Consider the following 20160-nt stretch of genomic DNA (forward strand, 5'->3'; position numbering starts at 1 on the left):
GCCACAGATGTCAAAAATGCTTCTGTGATGGCTGCAACTGCTGCCACACAGCTGATATAAATGTCGGTAACCCTCCTACACTCACCTTAGTTTTCTTTACATTTAATTATTCATTTAGTTTACATTTTTGACCTCATGACATCCACATTGCACATACAGACAGCAAATACATTAAGGATTACACATACCTTTTGGTTTCATACAACACATAGATATTTATTTAGCAAAAGTTGACAGTACAGTGGTTTCTATTTGTAGCGTGCACATTTAGTTAGCTTCTGTATAGTCACATTGCATCTTGTCAATTTACTTTGTCTTAAGTTCTAATGGTTTATTTATTTGAGTTACCAGTGTTGAGGGTCTCGCTGCTGCTGGAGGGACATCGGGCCAGACCTGAGCAAAAGGCACGACTGTAGGAGCAGACCTGTTAAATGCAGGAAGTGGCCAATTGGGCTACACCAAGTGCCTGCAGCATCCGGGTGTGATTTTCAAATGTTTAGTTTAGGATTTTCTTTGTTTCTTTAAATTATAGTAGAGCCTTTGGTGTTTTTGTTTGGATTAATTATCAAAATAGCCTTACTGACAGACAAGTTGTCCTGTTGTGTTTTATTTGTAGTCTAGTTGGTAATGTTTGTTTCTTGCTATCCCCTTCGTTTCACAATGGTCTGATCAGCCACTATATATGTTACCCTTTGTGTGCAGTTCGTGAGGTCTATTATGTGTGTTAGGTCTGTTCTTGTGTTGGTTAGGTCAGTTAGGTCTATTTTGTCTTTATTATGTTAGTTTGGTCAGTTCTGTTCTGTTGACCTTTTTTATGGGCCCAGAACTTTATATATTGACTTAATTTTTTTTGTAAATAAATCAAATTTTCTTGGAAATCCACCTATGTCTCCTCATGCTTGCCTTCTTGGTCCCTCACAGCTTCTAAACGCTGATTTCGATTTGGTTTGGCCTTTAAATGCCTCTGTATGTAACATCGGTCCACGCTGTGTGCTTGTCCATATAGAAATGAGCTTTAAGGAAATGAATAATTCATCTGTATATTTCAAAAAATGGATTTACTGCAGAGCTGGCACGCAACACATGCTCCTGATTCAAATGTAATCATTAGTCAACAACAACTATTTAACTTGTCATTAATTGTTTGTTTCTTACCATCTTCCCCTGAAAATTGATTTTTTTGTCCCTTGATACTCTAGTTCCTGAGCTGGATGAATCACAATATCAACCTGCAGGGTCCTGAGGTGGTTTACAGGATATGAAAGAAAAAACTTCTTTCTACAAGTAGATATTAGTTTGTTTGAAGGGTTCATACACTAAAAATGTCAGGAAGCACTGCCTTTAAGACGATAATCACATGTATGTATCTGTATGCAGTTTACATTAGGATTTTTTTCTTTCTGTTGTCATTCCTCCTGTTCATACTGACGATTAAAAAAATATTTTCCTAACATGCCTCCGCTGTGAGTGATGGGGGACAGAAGTTTTTAAAGTTAATATGAGTTTACAGCAGTCTGACATATTCTAAATGAGTTACAGCAATTTTAGTTCAGAATTCCATCTTAGCGTTTCCTGAATGGTGTTTCCTTGCTGAGCCGTGGTATTAGGGACAGTAACACATTTTGTCAAGAAAACATTCTTGACAAAACCCACTTTGCATTTTAGCTTCAGATAAACTTTGGAACAAATTAGATTTTTAAGAGGATTATGGATTTTGTGCGCCATCACTTACATTGCAAGCACATTATGAAGGAAGAGTAATTACAGCAAGTGGAAACTGTTGTTTTAAGTCAGACTTGAATTGTGAACCTATCCACCCACTGAAGTGTTACCAGGTCACAGATAGTTTCGAATTTGTCCACCAGATGGACCTATTTCACTGAGGAAAAGCCGGCCTGATGGAGTCCAACACCGCCCTGGACACTCTGGATCACTCAGGGGGACGCAGGTGTACAAAATCCTGCCTAAAGCCAGCATAAGCCGAGCGTACCCAAAGCGAGACAACGCCACGTTTGTCTTCTGAAGTCATATTTGCTTCCTGCAGGTTTGAAACCCTGCTCGCGTTGCGCGGGGGTGCTGGTCCTGCAGAGGCTCCAGTGCAGCTTCAGGTGGCTCACGGCCACAGTCCAAGAGGGACAGACATCCTCAAAGCATCTGACTGTGAAGAAATGTGACAAATTAGCCCCTCGTTGTTTATTTTTATTTATTTATCTTTTTACCCCCTCTCTCTATGATCTCCACACCCTCCATCCCAACAACCTGCGCCACACTAATCAGCATAATGAATTCCTCCAGCATGCCTGGCTTAATGGAATCAATTGCTTGCAGAAGAAGAAAAGATCTGACGAGAAAACAACCAGCCCAAAGAAATTAACCTGGATGGTAACCGAGAGAAACCTACGGCAAACCTGTGTAACTTGTCTAAGTATTAATGCAGATGATGATAAACTATAAGCTGTTTTCTTTGTTATTGGTGAAAAATGCCGTAAAGTGACAGAAGAGAGTGGAGATAAAAGGAGAGAATAATAAGGAGGTGATGTGAAGGTGTGTGTGTGCAAGTGCTGAGTCTTGTTTCCCTTCGCTGCCCGTGTGCATGATGTGTGTATATTTCTACATTAATGAGCAGGCTAGAGATTTTCATTAAGGCCCCATTAGTACCTCTTTTTCCCTCCGGGCCCCATCTCACATACTGCGCTCTCATTCACTCCTCTGATGCAACAACCATAGAGAGGCAGAGAGCGAGTGGCAGCATACATGGCTCAGTGTCACAGGAATTAAGTAAACTGAAATATGTCTGCCACCACTTTTGGAATAAACGCACTGTTTTGAACTCGACCATCAAATGGGGCTTTCAGAAAACCGCGTCAGCTTGAAATGAGGCAGAAAGGCACAGCGGTGAGAGGTAAATTATGAAATATGATTGTTCATTAAATAAACATTTGCACATCAGGCGTGTTAAATTGAGAGCTAAATGTCTGAATTATCCAAAACAAAAAGATCATATGGGATTGAGTGCTGGTCTGAAGGTTTTCCTGACTGACATCTGTGCACTAGCCTGGCTATTATCCAAACACTGCTGACAAGCATGGCTGGGCAAACTTTTAAAAAACCTTTCAAGCAGACATTGCGATCAAACTGGAGCGCTCTTCAAAACACTGTGGAAGCGCAGCAACTCCCCAGCAAGTCAACTGGCAGCAGATCTTATCCCGCGGAAGTATGTTTTCAATCTCGGGCTTTCCAATCCAGCGCACATCTCAGACAGCGATGAGTTTGAGAAATTTGGCCGGCGTGAAAAATCTTTCTTTTGAACGTCGCTAAAAATAACAAGCGTGTTTCACCACAGGGGTCGACAGCTTCCAGTGGATGTTGCTGTGCTTTCATTACAGAACATTAGAGGGCAGTGGCTTTACATAAAGCACCAAAGACACTTCCAGAGCAGCCAGAACCCCTTAAAACACATCGGAGAGGGGCACAGCTCTCAGTAGTTAGTGTTAACAAGTCTCTCTGAGCAGCCTGCTGTGTGTTTCACCGTCATGCTGCCTTAGCCTTATTTGCTGCATAATTTTCACTGCTCATCATTTGCTCCCTTGCTGCCAAAACTTTGAGGAAGGTGGAAACAGATAGCAGCAGTCCCCTGATGCAGTGAGAGCGATAGAAAAAAGAAAAGAAAAGATGGACAATCTGTGTCTGCGCTCGCTGTTCAAAGTCAAATAGAGTAAAACATTTCCTGTCAGAGAATTTGGGACAGAAGGGAGAAGAGAGGGGGGGAGGAAACGGAGTGAGTAAACCCAAATGGAGGTGTAGGAATGTCAGCGGTGGTCGACAGATCCTGTCGGCGTGTTAAGACAAATATTGCTTGAAACTGTATGCCCGCTCACAGAAAAAGGAACGCCGCATAAAGACGATCACATGAGCTAATGCCGTTGTTCACAAGGACGTTTGTCACAAAGTACAGTAGTTAGTCACACAGCCCACAGCATTAATTCGAGGAATCCTGGCGTCTTGGGAATCTGTCTAGACATGCCTTACATTTTGATCAGAGGCTGCTTTCAGTCAAATCCGTCCTCAGTTTCAGGATTAGGGTGAATCCCACCATTGCGTCTGCATTGTTATGCGCCCACATTATGCTGTGCCCAGATTCCTGCTGAAACATGCGCGATGACAGGGCGGACATAAAAGGTAGAAAAGACGAGAATCTGTGTTGAAATCAGTTCATTGTTGCCATAGACAGAACATCCTGTGCATGTTGTGAAAGTTAAACCAAGTATTGTCATTGCTGCAACTGGATAGATTTTCCACATACTTGCACTTTGAGCTTATTCTGAAGTCACTGATACTTGAAAAGACAAGGATTATTGTGTGTGCTGGTTATGTCTAAATCTGGAGGTTTTCGTCATCTTGCTTTTATCCCAGTTCACTGGAAGATAATGGTCACACTCAGGATGTCACATTGGCCCTTTCACAATGTCCATTTATACAGTAACCACAAAGGACATTATATTAAGCACCATTTTAACAGGCTTATAATTTGTTACTAATTTGTGGTTAATAAACAATTTACTAATGCTTTATAGCCAATTAGAGCACATTTTGGGTTGCCAGATTATGAAAAACCCATTTGGCTGATGTTTAATAGCTAAGCTATTGGAAATGTTACATTTTTTTAAATACAAGTTTAATAAGTCATTAATTATGAGATCACAGTCGAGGTAGTCTGCAGCTCTTGTCTGCACGGTCAGTGGTCATACAAATACATACATAAGGAGCTCCTACTTGATTAGCGTAGTGTAGTACACTTTCCACCACTGCTTGTCGAGGTCTTCCACAGACACTGAGGTGAAGGCAAAGTCAGTCACACACACACACACACACACACACACACACACACACTGACCTTTGTTACGTCTTTTGAGTACTAAGACAAACTGTACAGTAGTGGGACACAGTGTAATGGTTTATCAGTCTTTGAGAGCCTGACACAAAGGTGCAAGGGGGTAAGAGAACACACTGAGGAGCAGGCATGCTACGTGGCCTTGACTGATGAGAGCTATCAGGGCCTTGTTAAGACCAGATCAGAACAGCATAAGCATGCATGAACACCACACACACAAGAGGACGCACACACACAGATGAATAAACTAAGAAATAAATGTGCGGTTGCCAGATACTGTACATTTAGTTGTGTAAAGTGTCCTATGGGAAAAAAGTGAAGAACAAGAGAGCTATTCAGCAGGTTTCAGGCTCCCAGACAAGTACGACAGAGCCAGATTTAGGACCAATTACACATAAATGCAAGTGGAAGAGGCAAATTCTTCATAGCAGAGCAGTCTTGTCCCTGGTACAGTGGGGAACATATTGTACTGGACTAGGAGACCTCAGTCCAGGACAAATGATCACTCTGAGTCTGAGATCAAAGAAATCAACTTGACCGACTTGACCTTCAGCTGTGCTTAGCATGTGAGCCTCCGGAGGGACAGGCGTGTGTGTAAGTGTGTGTCTGAAAGTGAGAGATAGACTAAACAAGGACACACACTGTCAGTGTCATCCAACTACAGAGCAGCAATTTCAGAGCCACCTATCTGCAAGAAAACTGACAGCAGCAGTTTGGAGCTGCTGGTCCAGGTGTGCGGAGCTGGTTTGGCGAAAAAGAGATTGAGACTTATAAAAAAAGGTAGCGACCAGGCGCCAGACCTTAAGCAGCACACATCCAAGGGGAAGCTACGAAAATGGCAGAAAGCGGCGAAAAAACGCATAATAAGCAAGGTGAAACGGCCAGTGGACAAAGCTACTCTTCAAAACGAGCGTGAATCTGGGCTTTTCTGTTGAACAGGTAGGTGCCAGCAGTTAGCTTAAGCATTGGCTTTTCACTTACAACCAATGCTACCCTCCAACAGCAACTTGCGGTGCAAGCACTGCACCGCTGGTGGTGTTGAGCCATGGAAGACAGGCCACATTTGAATGTTGTGTTTACAAAAAGTCACCAAAAAATCCTCCATAGTACACCTTTAAAATTACTTCGAGAAATTAGATGATCCTGGTGAAAACTGGTGCAATATTTGCTTTCAGCCAACTCCTCTCAGTAATCCTTTCGTTGGATGAATATTGGGGCTAAAGTGAATTGCTGTCTGCCAGAGCATATATTACCACTAGGGGGTGTCAAAGCAGGAAATTTAGAAATTCTACACAAAGGCCCTTTAAAGTTGCATTGATTGAGTTTTTGCCACTTAGGGGCAGCAGAACAAAATTGAGGTATCATTCCTTTATAAAGCTGTTATACTCAATGTGTTAGCAAAAAGGTGCCTTTTTACACATTTGGCTGGCACAGAGCAAAATTAGCATTCATTTGGAGTCATATTTATGGTCGCCTGAAGTCCAGTAGTTACTCTCCTTATAGGTCTGTTTTGGTCATCACCAAATTCTGAGAAAAAACATCTGGCTTTTTAGCTGCTAAATGCTCCATTATGTTCACCTGCTAGCAGCTAATCTGTTTGCAGTTTGGTGCTGGGCAGGTGGCATACAGTGGGTTTATCAGACCCTATCAACTGAAAACAGCTGCCTGCCGAGGCTGGAAATCAGGTTGATGAGAGTACTGAGAGTGAACCAAAAAGATGAATGGCCATACACCTAAAAGAGCAAACTGAAAGATGCCAAAATGCTCTGTAAAGATCATAGCTGTCTGTGCATTCACCACTCCAGGCGACCTGTTTCACATTATTCATAGTCCTTTGTTCCATTGTTAATGTAAAATATCCCTTAGTGCAGTTTAAAATCAACTAAAATAGGACTACTTTAAGTGCAAATGCAGTGGAACTGCTGCATTCAATGGATGTACACGAAACAAAAACTTGATGCTGAGTAAATATTTTGATCTGAATGAAGTCAGGAGAAACAAATAGGCATATCAGGAGGATTGACAAGTGTGTGAGGCTGCACAATGAGTGTGACGCGGGTACAGCGCTACCACCCATTTATGTGTCTAGCGTTTCTCAAATATGTCAATTTTTTTCTCAACGTGGAATTGCAGATACATTGGTAGAATGATTTTGTCTGATCTGCATGGGAGGTTCTTGAAGCAGGCTGCCGTAAGTCACCTGTCATTCCTCTGCACATCAGCAGATTCCTACAGATACTAACTCACTATGGTGAAGCAAGCGCGGGCATGTGAAGAGGTTAGAAAGTGATGAAAGGAAGCTGGTAGTCATAAAGGCAATGACGCAGGTGAACACACAGAATGATGCAGGAGAGATAAAAAGACAAGAGTCTTTTCCCACATGTGCATTTCAAATGAAATTGGAAAAACCTTTAGAGTGTTATCAGAAGAACAATCTGAGCACAAATAATGTCCATATCACAAAAAAAATGCATTTGTTTGTGTGTGTGTGTGCACGTGTGTGTAAATGTGTTAATTTCAGTGTCACACTACAGGCGCTCATCTCCCATGTGGGGACAAGAAGCTTTTCCCCACAAGGTAAACCATTAAATATAATGGTTAAAGCTTGTTTTATAGTTATTGTAATGCTTCTTATTATACATGTAGTGATTGGATTGAATGTCCAGAAAATTAAAGTCAGCAAACACAGCGTCCTCCCGAGTGACAGCAACATTTTGTGTGTGTGTAAAAGAGAACATTCGATCATCCAGCTCTGCTTCAATATTGTGGCCGCTTCCCTTTGGTACACTTAGCTAATGCCTTATCACACAATGTATTTCACACTGAGTCACATAAATCACTGAAGTGACCACAAAGAAGCCATGAAAAGAAGCAAAAGTTCTGCGCCTGGACACAATCAAAACATCATTTTCCTCCACAGTTCATCACAGATAACAAAGGCGAATAGAAAAACTCCCGAGCTGTCTGCATCAGCCTGGAAATATCGGTTAAGTTGGCGCTTTTAACCGTTTTCCTCGTCTTATCTCTCTGTTCATCTTCTCTGTTCCTCTTCTTGCCGCCTCATGACCGCCACAAACCTCAGTCTGAAAGTCCCTCTCTCTGAGTGACAGCGGCGAGGTTATTAATGTGCGTGTAGTATATCTGACTCCTTGCCTGCGTGGGCGTGTTTGTGTGTTGCTGTACTTTACTGTCACATTGTGTGTGTATGTGCGCTGACAGCAGACTTTGAGGGTAGCTGGACAGCCCGTCTGCTGCTGATAGGAGAGTCACTCCCCCGACAGCTCCTGAAGGGGGATGCTGATAGGACAGTGGGTGACCTTGATCGAACCAAAGAACCTTCAACCACCGAACGGCTGTGCATCACTTGAACTGAACCGTGGCGCAGAACGACTTCTCAAAATAGTGACAAACTTGCTGTTCTGTGTGATTCACAAGCATATGTGGACAAAAGGCAGAACTGCTTATTAGTCACGGTGTTCTGCTTCCTTGCAATTCTCTGGAACATATTATTCATGTCCTGAAAGGTGCTAGAAAACAGCTGATGTTAATTGGTAGCAAAGCCACAAGGTTGTCAGTCAAAGCTTTGATGATGACTCATAGCTAAAGTGAGCACAGACATGTTCGTTTAAGAAATAGATTCCACTCAGGCACAGCTTTTGTTTTCAGTTTGGTTTACTTTCAGTTAGTTCCCAGAGCAGGTTTGCTTCAGTTAGTCTTTTTTAAATAGCTTTAGTTGAGTTTTAATTGTTTTATCAGTTTCAATTTTTTTTTAAATTTTAGTATGGGGATATGTGATCTCAATGGCAAGATTTAAGAAGTTCAGCACTTTGTCCAGGCAATTGACTCACGTCATGTAGTCATCCCCGCCTCTACGTGTGATTACATATTTGACCAAAAAGAGACATTTCCTGTTTTTAATGTTATTTTAGATCAAGCACGCAATATTGTTTTGGTTAGTTTGGGATTCTTTCTAACAGTAATAGTTTTTTTATTTCAAAGAATTAAAATGTTTTGTCACGCCTCGTTCAAGTATTTACTTTTTCACTTATCTATAAAAACCTTGAATGGCGCTGATACATGTCGTGCATGTTGCTACTTGATGCATGTGTGTAACAGTGTTTGGCACTGGTTGCTTCCACTGAAAAAATACGACAACACCGAGTAACGCAGAGTGCGTGTCGGTCTGTGTAACTGTGTCTGTGCTTGCACACATGCGCCTATTTTTGCTTAATACCTGTGTCACCCTGGGCACAGTGCAATTAAAATCCAATACTCTCCAGGAGTCCATAACATGCTGGGTTTACAGACAGTGAACAGAGCTCAAATGGCCAACAGAGAAGGGGCGAGGGGGTTTATTTGAAGAGCACGGCAGCAAAACGGTGGAAAATATCATCACAGAGGTTGCACTGCCGGCAAATGCGAACATCCTTCAGATGCACTGACAGGCAGCTAGTGTGAAAACTGCTGTCAGTTCAGCGTCACAGATATTCAAAGGATATATAGATGACACAGATTGAAATCCCTCAGTGGGAAATCAAGCTGTCCGTTATCAGAAGCAATGAAACATGGATGGTATGATGAGGTGACACTAAAACAGGCTTGCAGAAGCATTTATCTTTTAGGTTTAGAGTAGATAATGAAAAAAGAGCTGTAATGGGAGCTTGTGCAGAGATGAAGTCTGTGGGAATATGACATGGTTTGGGAGTAGTAAAGCTAGTTTAGAAGTGTTGTTTCCCAGTCCTGTTATGTGTAGGTGTCATCAAAAACGTCTCTTTCACCAACTCACTTAGTACATAACCATATGGTAAAATGTTCTGTACCTCGATATATAATAGCACATCAGCAATACAGCTTAACACAGATTGCATGAACACCACCGGCCACTGATAACAATGATGACAAGTTCTCGTCTGGCAGACTCGCTTGCTTCCACCAAAATTAGGTCATTTATTCTCTGCAGCAACACACTCGGCTTGGTCTCCTCTCACTTTAATGCTAACTTTCACTTTTAGACCCAACATCCACATGTGTTTACTGAGTTAATTGCACTTACAGAGGCGACCCTCGGATGAACTTCGGCGTTAAACATTAAAGAGGGCACAAGCACAAGGCCACATTTAATCCATTTGCTCTGCAAACAGAGTAAATGGATCAAAGTGAAGGGTATTTTTATTGGGCTGGATAGTGAGCCATGCCACTATACTGTAATAATGTATATAGGCTTATGAACCCCAACAGGAAGCAGGGTCTTACTGGCGTAGAATCAAACATGTTATACTGTGCTGGTGATGTCCTTAAGCGCATGTACAGATGTCTGTAGGTTAAAACTAGGCTAAAAATGAAACTTTTTACATATAAGCAACTTTTGAGAGGGATTCCAGTGACTGTACACCAGATCCTGTCAATAAGTTGGAGCACGCCGATTGATAATTTAAAGAACAATAATTTGTAACTGAGGTATTTTAAAAACTCACAAATGCACCATTACAGTATGCCGACTGTGAAATTCCACTTTCATTCTGGCTTAAAGGTCGCATTTAATGCTGCTAAATGCACCCGATTATGAACGAGTTCATATTTTGCACAATCATATGTAACCAACCAAGGTTACATTCAAATAGTGATTAAATGTTGAGTTACTGTAGATGCTTTCATCTGATATATTCTGTGTATTTATTCAGACACACTGATCCCACTTCCTCGTGTCTGAATGACACAGAATGTTCCCACAGGGGGATCCAGGGACCTTCAGGGGATCCCACCGCAAAAATCAACACTATCTTGTCAACCATAAACACTGTGACCATTTAAGTGAAGCTATACTAATTAGAATTTGTAATATGTAATTAATTAATTAATTACAAAACCATTTATTAATGAACTGCATTAAAAAGCTCATAACTCACTATAGTGTGTCCAGATAACAACATATATTACAACGGATTTGGTTGAATGCGCTTTCTAACTACAAAGTGCCTTGGATTAAAAGCTGTTGACAGCCCTGTGAGTAAGTCCACTGAAACACCACACATCACTCCATCACACTGTTCACCTGATCCTGCGCCCTGGAGCTACCTCGGCGCCACTGAGAGCAAGTGCCGCTGACAGGGTCACTCCTAAACGCCGCCCTGACGGAGGAGGCAACGGCTCGGTGGACTGGGAACTTCAGAAGGCTGCTTCACTGCCTCACTGTATGTCATAGGCTGTATAAATATGGGATCCCCCCCTGCGGATCACACACTTGACCAATTGCGCTGCGCAAGAGTCTGATGGCTCATTTGAATCCCGCGATCCTCTGTGGGTAGATGTGGTACAGTATAGTAGGTAGTTGTAGTGAAGGGTCTGTGCGTGAGTGCGTGTCTGTGTGTGTGTGTGTGCGTGTGTATGTGTGTTTGTGTGAATGTGCACTCCTAGAATAGAAAGCCAAAGGAAGAAGAAGAAGAAGGAGAGGAGGAGAGGCGGATCGGTGTGTGCCTTGTTGAAATCCAGGGTGAAGCAAACAGATAGTCTGTAACAGATCCATCAGCACTTCGCGCTCCCTTTGTGGATTTGATGGATGTTTGATCAGTGGATGTGATGCCCATATATATCATCGACCGAAAATTTCCCGACACATCTGGTAAGTCGTTCGCGCACCCGGAGCGCTTCTTACAACGCGGTGCCATCTGTGTGCGTCTCTCTCTCTCTCTCTCTCTCTCTCTCTCTCTCTCTCTCTCTCTCTGTGTGTGTGTGTGTGTGTGTGCGTGCGTATACGCGCGTGAGTGCACCATTTCTGCGTGTGTGCGCGCGCGCGTGCCGGCTCGGTGACACGGGTCAGCGTGCACCAGTTGATCATGCCAGCTCCCTTGGAATTCCGGACGTGCAACAGGAGATGAGGAGCTGGCACGCATCTTACCGCGTCCTGCTCAGCCGCGAATCACTGTGCGTGCTGCGGCGGAATATTTTTATCACTGGAGTTTTAACACCGAGTTGTGTTTGGTCATAGCAGAAAACACTTTAATCCGTTATTCCAGCTGAGTGTCCTGAGCCTACTTGGTGGTTTTGGTTCACTGTGTGCCAGCTGTAGAGGCATTGGTGATATTTTAAGTTGTCATATCCCTTTATAAAGTTATTTTTCTTATTCCATTCATACAGCTATCAGAAAAAAAAAGAAACATTAGGAAAGCAATTTAAGAGGTGGGCTTCGTTTCAGCTAGATCACAGCACCTTTGGGCATCACGTCTCCTCCCTCAAAAATGATTTTAAAGAGATTTTAGTGTTCAGTGACTGTACAGTAATGGCAGCCACAGGCCCAGTGCTGAAATCACATCTCAGAGAGGGTGTTATTTTAAGTTAAAGTAGGCCACATTCCTGTACTTATTCAAACTCAATTAGGCACGTGACATGTTCATGGCTCACATTTGTAAAAAAGTGACTTTAATGCAAGTACTGTCATGTTGACTTGTGTGTGTGCGTGCGAGTGTGTGTGTGCAGACACATGGGTGTTTTCAGGCGTCTCAGTGAATGATGGGTTTAATTTTGAAGGGGTTTGTTAGGTCTCACAAGACATGGGAACTTTTTATGTTTCAGATATATCATGACAGACATACAGAGATTGGGGAACAAGAGAGAGAGAGAGAGTTTTGACTTTTGGTGCTCCTTATCTTAAAAATGCAGAAACGGCAGCAAAGACCTCCCAGAACACGCTCAGGAAAAGTAAGAGCGGTGACCGTGTCCTGCAACAAGGGCAGTGGCATCAGGGCAGAAACAACAGCTCACCTTACAAATAACATACACGTTAGGCATCAATGTCATGTGTGTACCATGCCAACAGGCTCCATAAACGAACCCAGAAGCAATGAAGCTATTCCCAGTGCGTCATGCATAGTAACACAGCAGTAAGCACTTTCTGTGAGTGATAATGCGTGAGAGGGACATACAGTAAGTGGTACTTGAGATTCATATATCAGCACGCTGAGAGGGAGTCACTTAAACATGATGTACCTCTCAGCGTCCCACTTTGTTTATATGGCTTCCTTCCCCCCACCCCTCACTCTTCTACACATTCCTTCACTCCGTCTTCATGTCCCTTTTCCTTTAAAATAAATTTCGCAGGCATCTAATTTCTTGGCATGCAACGTGTACAGCCTCTCCAATGCTGACATGCACACATGGTTTTATTAGAGCTGGGGGACTGCTGTCACGGTGATGGTTTTTTTTCTCAGAAAAAAAAACAAAAAAACTTGGAAGTTTCTGCCCCCTCCTGCAGCCGGAGAGAGGCTGACAGGAAATTGTGATTGACATATCAGCTCGTGTCATCCTACTGTCTCACCTCCTCATTTTACGCCTTCAAGCGCTCATTTTACTCTCAGAGTCTCAGATGCCTTTATGCACACAAGTGTTGAACCACGTCCATCACACACAAACACTGCAAAGGGAAAGGTATCCATTACCAGCCTGTAGTAAATCTTATGACCTAAAGTGTTGTCATGCATGCTGTAGTGCTGGTGTGGAGTTGGGAGAGCAGCCTGTTGGGAGCTGTGGTTGGTGTATACAGTCATGGCCAGCTGCCAGGCTGGATAATGACTGTAACTGGGGCAGTTTACTGTACATCGCTCTATTGTTTAGTCATGAAGAAGAATGATCGGGGATTTGACATTCAGCAGGACTGTGGTTACATGCGAGTACAGTAGGTGATGTTGTGCGTCAGTGGCTGTCTACTTGTGCAAAAGAAGCTGAGAGACTTTGTCCTTTGGTCGAGCTGCACTGAGACCCACCCATCTGCACAGGCGCTTCATGACACCAGCTTGTAAAAGTGTGTGTGAGAGCGTGGTTGTGGACGAGTGTGTGTCTGTGCAGTGATTGCACGAGTGTGTGTTCCTGCACCGTCGGTGAGGGATTAAGGATTAATTGCCTTCAGAGATAGACTTAACTGCTTGTTACATGAACTTTGTAAAGTTCCCACTTGGCCCCAGAGCGGAAAACAACACTGTATAGCAAGGAGCAGAGGAAAGGTCTCTCTTGTTTTCCATTCTTCAGAAGTGTGTGTTTCTTTTTTTATTTTCTTTTTTTGTGTGTTTTTGTCTGGAGTGCACTGCCACCAGAGGGTAAGAACTTCCATTGTTCTCACCTTTTGCCCAAAAACTAGTTTTTTTTTCCTCATTGTTTTCTTATCACAGCCACGTGTCTGTTATCTGCCTTTCACTTTTTGCATTTTCTTTCTTTGGCTTGCGACTTAATTGAATGTTTGCTTATTTATGTTAAGATTCATATATTTCGATTGAAGCTGGTATTTTGCCAAAGTGCCCAAATCCCATGCTTTCTTCTCTTTAGGACAGCAATTAATGATTATTTCCATTACCAGTTAATCTACCCATTCATTTTTTTAGTTAATCCATTAATTGATTAGTTTAATGAAATGAAAAAAATGTCCACCACAATTTCTTGGAGGCCAAATTTCTAATTTCTAATTGTTTTGCACGACTAACAGTCCAAGTTATTCATTGAATTTACACAATGATATAAGCAAGAGAAAAGCAGCAGTCATATTTAAGAGGCTGCAGCCAGCAGATGCTCGGCATGTTTGCTTGATAGATGACGATCAATTGATTGTCAGGCTTGTTGCTGATCAATCAGTGAGCAGTCGACTCATGTGGCTCTCGCCCTCTCGTCAGGTGAGTTGATACAGCCGGCAGCTGAAGGAAGAGACCTGAGAATGACAGAGACTAACCCCCCAAAGTCGGCTAAGAAGCCCCGCTGGACCTCCCTGGAGATCGGCCTCATTACGATTGTCTCCTTGCTCTTCATCGTCATCGTTGCCCTCATCATCCTCTTTGCCACACAGAAGACCGGTGAGTGCTGAAGCAAGGACAGAGGACTCATGCTGATAAGAAAAAGTGACAACTTTCTGAAAACCTGAGCGGCTCCTAGATGAACATCTGTTTCAGATCTCTGTCAGACTCTGCCAATCACCTGAGTGATCAAAAAGTCTGTCATGTAATTAAAAACTATTTTTGGGAGCCACTCAGCATAGGTGACAGTCTTTTGTTTTTCTCGTCACTGCAACATTAATTGAACCCTTCAGAACTTTTGAAGCTTCCCCTCGTTTAAATTGTGCACATGCGCTGACCATCACTTCCAGCTGAGTTCATGGTTAATGGTAAGAATGAAGCTGAAGAAGATAATTTTGTTCAGGTGAACTGAAAACAATCAAACTGTGTGCTTTTAAGAGTGCAAAAGTGCAGCCACTGAGGCAGAAAGAAGAATGCAGTGCACAAAGGTCCTTATACAACACTGTGCATCTCAAACATTGGGCTATTTCACACTTGAGACCTTTGTGTAAATTATGAAAGAATGTGTATCTTATACTTTGCTGTAAATTTCATCAATTCACATTTTGAGAAATGGATCCCTTAAAATGGACGCAGTGAAATCGAACAGACGCCCCCACCCCCTCTCCTCACCATGGGAAACCCACCAAACTTTCTCCAGATCAATGTCACAATATGGGTATCACATGGGTTATCTAATCAATACTATCAGGACTATTGCTTTGCTTGGATAACCGGTACATAGAGTTGACAGAAAGTCCAAGAACAACAGATCACTGTTATGTCGTACAACAAACACTAGTATGACATTAACGAGGGTAATGAACTGCTTATTTATAGACTTAAGGATAAATTATTGCCAGTGGAACAACTGTGAAGTTCAGCAGGTCAAGAATGCAAACACCTGACAAAACAAAACAAAAAAACAATCTACAAGTGCTTAGGTTGGCATATGAGTGTGTGTTGAGCTATTATTATCTTTTGCAGTCCTGTGATTGATAAATATGTAAACTGCAGTGTCAGGAAAATGAGGAAGTTTAATGGCAGCGTCTATCTTTGTACCTGTGTGTGCGCTCACCTGTCTGCACATCACGTGCATTCACAGATAGCACGTGAAGCAATGTTTTTAAGGTCATATGACAGTTCAACTGTGTGTGTGTGTGTGTGTGTGTGTGTGCTTGTGTCAGTATATGTCTATGTCAGAGTTTGCACCTAAATTACAGACAGAGTGAAGGCGACACTTCTAAGCACTTTAGGGTTAAATGTGTGTGAAGGATGAGATAGTGATGAAAAGAAATGAGAGAAAAGGGAAGGAGGAAGGAGAGAAAAAAGCATTTGACATAATGAGTGATGACTGCAAAAATCCCTCTGAGTGATGATTTGTTTTGCATTTTCCTGTAGATGAAATCTGCACCACGGCTGACTGCACGCAGTCAGGTAAGCACTGTGTGTTTGTTTGTGCCTTCTCTTTATTGTCTCATTCTAAAGGCTTTGATTTTTCACAGAGGCGGGCAGAATGGGAAAATTGAGACTGCTGCAGAAGCCTAGGGATTTCAGACATACTTAGAGAAAATGGCCTCTTCAACTGTGATTATATTGCCTCTAAGTCAAAAACAGTGATCAAACAAACAGAAACAGCCCTGATCAGCAGAAACATGTTGCACAGGGTTATTGTTCTCTGATCACGTCTGAACAACTCTAAAAGAAGCTGAGTAGCTAGTAACGGGTACAAGCAAGTATCTACAGCTTAAGTAAATCCATTAGGATCTATGTGTGCATCATGTGTCCAACGCTAAACTCCTGCAACGTATCGAGTTTTGTTGTGGACTGTAAATGCAGGCGCTCCATGACCACATGGCTGCGGTAATAAACTGACACTTTTTATGTCTCGCACACATTTTCGGATAATGTCAAAGCCTTAATTGCAGGATTCCTGCCAATTGACATTTAACCGATATAGACCGGTGTTCTAACCTTTCTTTTAGTAGTGCGGTGCCCATTTGAAATGTACCTGTTTGGAAAAGTACTGCCGGTTTTGCTGTTTGCAGCTTTTTCAAGAATCGCTCGTCCAACCAACTTCACACTTGGCCCTGTGCATCACTGTGTCCCGAGCAATGCACCTGCCTGGAGATAGCTGTGTCCAAGCAATGCAATTTTATGGTTTCACCCCATTCAGTGTCTATGGATAAGCCCCAGATTTTTACATGTGCCCTACCTCAATGTGTGAGCTGAGGTGATGTCCTTCCTCAGGGCAAGCAGGCAAACTGTAATCAGAGTACGTGGGGTATGGTAGGACTGGATGCGATGTCTATTTAGTTATTAAGCAATTTGGGACCAGGCTATGTCCAGGAACAGAAGCATTCATCACCAAACGTAAAACTACTATACTTTGCTGTGATACATCATCTCTGTTTTGTCTTTCTTCATCTTTTCTTGAATGCACTGTGGATGTATAAATCTGCCTCTAGTTTCAATCAACAGATGCCAATTCATTTCCAATGCACTTTTGGGGGAACCGATGTCCCAATTCAGTCAGATTTGACCGACAGCCTTGTCACAAGAGATCTCTCAGCTGCCTCATGTAATTTAATTGCAGCTCAAAAAAGTTAACACATTTCCAGCTCTGGTGCAGAACTGAAACCAATTACTGCCATTATACTTTTATGCTTTTTTCCACAGGTTTTTGTTTGATATTATAATGAAAAGTTAATTACATTTCTTAAATGTGTTTTGGGGGCACAGTGTGTTATTCCACGCCACTGGAAGAGTGTGAAACATTCTGGCGAGCATCGAAGTCTTAAGGTGGTCCACAATCTCAACTGTGCTTGCTAATAGTTAAATAGAAGATCAATTCCACTCTCATCTGTCCATGCACTATGCGGCCTCAGCCAGGAGCTGGTTGTCTTGGCTTAGCGCAAAGATCAGAATCAGTAATACTATCAACAACAACCACAACTACAATAATAATGATAAACTTTTTAGCACCTTCATCCAAGAAACTCAAACAGCTTCATGACACAGAAATTAAATGCACCAAGTGCTTCTGTAAAAAAGTACATGGAATGAACATGAGGACATGAACATGAACATGAATAAGATGGAGAATAAAATCCACTTGATAATAACAGCATGATTAAAAATAAGGATGAAACAAAAAAGAAACAGGTGGAGACAACAGCAAACCGGCCGGCTCTGTCTTAAGACAGCAGTCCCCACCTCTAAAGCGCACTTATTAATCTAACACATTGTATCTAGTTTGTTTAATAGACATAAAAAAGAAGAATAAATCTGTTGCATTGTGGCTTTACAAAGGTTATGTGCTGGACTATTTCTTGGCCAGACGCAGTTTCTTCCTGGAGTCTCCACGGGCTGCTGGAAACTTCAAAGTAGTGACAAGACCACCCAAGAAATGGTCCAGAATATAACCTCCCATAATGATCGTGGATATAAAAAAGTAATCTTAGTGAGCTTTAGAGGTCTTGGTAGGTGGATTTTGTTAACTTCAGACAGCCTCCCAGCTAACATTTGGTTCCTAAAATGTTCTGAGAACATTATTTTTTGGTTGTGGGAACATTTATCCCTACAAACATCCTCTGATTTACAGAACATTTAAAGTGTTTATTGAGCAGAATTGCAGCAGCTTGTTTGAGTTGTCTCATCCTTAAGCTCCAACCTGCTAACATTAGGATGCAGTATCTGAATCCCTACTAGAGCTCACACACACTACAATGCTCGAACTCTTCCTCCATTCAAACCAGCGTTTCCCTGTGAGTGTGCCTGTGACGACCAGAACTCAAGGAGATTTCAAAACCTTAGCTGAGTCGAGGTAATAGACAAAACAGAAAGTCAGCCAGGCAATAATCCGAGATCAAACACCAGGTAGAGATAAAACACAACTAAACAATGGAATAATAAAGGCTGGAACGCTACTCTGCGGGGAGACCAAAGGCAACCTGGCAAACAGCTCAGACTATATGTACTGGGAGGGCTGACTGGATAATCGAGAACAGGTGATGATGAAACTGGCGGGAAGCTGAACAATGACAGGAAGTAAAACATACAGGACTGCATAAAGCAGTGCTATGCTAAGCTAACTGGCTGCTGGCTATAGCTTCTTATTTACTCTACAGACATGAAAGTGGTGTTGATCGTCTTATCTAACTCTTGGCAAGAAAAAGTATAGTGGCAGACTTTTTCTTTTAAACATAATAACGCCATCTGACATATAAACATCATCATTTGAAAAAGCGATGAAGGTACCACGGATACAATACTCAACTTCGACCATTTATTCTTTCAGATTGAAACTCCATTCAAAGCTTAAAATGTTCCACATCTTTCAGACATTATGGGATTGATTCAACTTTTCTGTCCCGTTCATATACTAATTAGACCATCAGCTACGTCTTCATGCAAAGTTAAGCCCGCTATGCAGCTGTCCCCATTTCATTTTCTTTTTAAAACTTATCTGCCCATTTATACCTTAAGAAAATTCATTTAGACCTTAAAATATCCCACGTCTTTCATACATTATCAGTGTTATTGAACTTTTGCAGCCAGCAGTGCAGTTTGGCATCAGCTGATGTTGAATAAACGTTGGCTTTCCAACCAGAACTGACTGAACTGAATCAATACTGATTCAACCTTCAACTACAAAGTCATTTGGCGACTACATTTGAGCTGATTATATATTGAAACAATGTGGTGAAACATTATTGATTTAACCATCGTCTGAAAGGCAGTCTACGTCTAAATTTTAGCTGATTCAGAATTGAAACAAAGTTAGAATATCTAATGAACTTTCTTGTTCTTTGATATATTTTGCAATAGTCTAAGAAATTACTAAAGCAAGACCTTTATAGGAAGTGACTTTAAAGCAAGTCACTCTAATGAGTTTTCTACAGAAATACATATCTCAATTTGAAATGAAGAAACACAACATCACTTGAATGCTGTGCTGTATTTGAGGTGGTTAAGACTTAAAACACACACACACACACTAACTAAGCTTGTTAAAAATGTGCACATGCTTCAACATAAACAATATTAATTAAAACATGAAACTATAATAAAGATATATAAAACATGTGAATAACTGAAAAAAAATTAACAAACATGTTCAATGCCACATATGCCAGGCTGTGTAGTTGACCACAGAGCTGGTTGGAGGATGATTCACATACGTAATGTGTGGACAAACCGACTGTTGCACAATGTCATTTTGCACAACTGCACTACTGTGCTCACATTTAACCGCCAGATGTCTATCTTGTATAGCTTAGTTCTGTGTTTTTATTTTTATCTCACTATTTTTGTCTTATATTGTTAGTTTGCATTCTGTATTTTAATTTTTCCTCCCTACTTGAAAGTTGTTCTTTTCTGCATGCTCTTGTTTTTCCACCCTTTTAACTGCTGGAAATGTAAATTTCTCTATGGAGATTAATAAAGTATCTATCTATC

At 41.8% G+C, this 20160-nt stretch overlaps 1 protein-coding gene across 1 annotated transcript in view; it reads left to right on the forward strand.

Moving 5' to 3' along the window:
* The first annotated feature begins 11131 nt into the window (after positions 1–11131).
* Positions 11132–20160, forward strand: part of LOC121608919 (neprilysin-like) — a 32971-nt gene continuing 23942 nt past the window's right edge. The window contains exons 1-3 of the mRNA XM_041940356.1: positions 11132–11510; positions 14545–14721; positions 16102–16137. Coding sequence (XP_041796290.1) covers positions 11468–11510; positions 14545–14721; positions 16102–16137 — 256 coding nt within the window. The 5' untranslated portion in view covers positions 11132–11467. The remainder of the gene's footprint in view (positions 11511–14544; positions 14722–16101; positions 16138–20160) is intronic.

The sequence above is a fragment of the Chelmon rostratus genome, chromosome 7, assembly GCF_017976325.1.
Source record: "Chelmon rostratus isolate fCheRos1 chromosome 7, fCheRos1.pri, whole genome shotgun sequence".
Classification (NCBI taxonomy): Eukaryota; Metazoa; Chordata; class Actinopteri; order Chaetodontiformes; family Chaetodontidae; genus Chelmon; species Chelmon rostratus.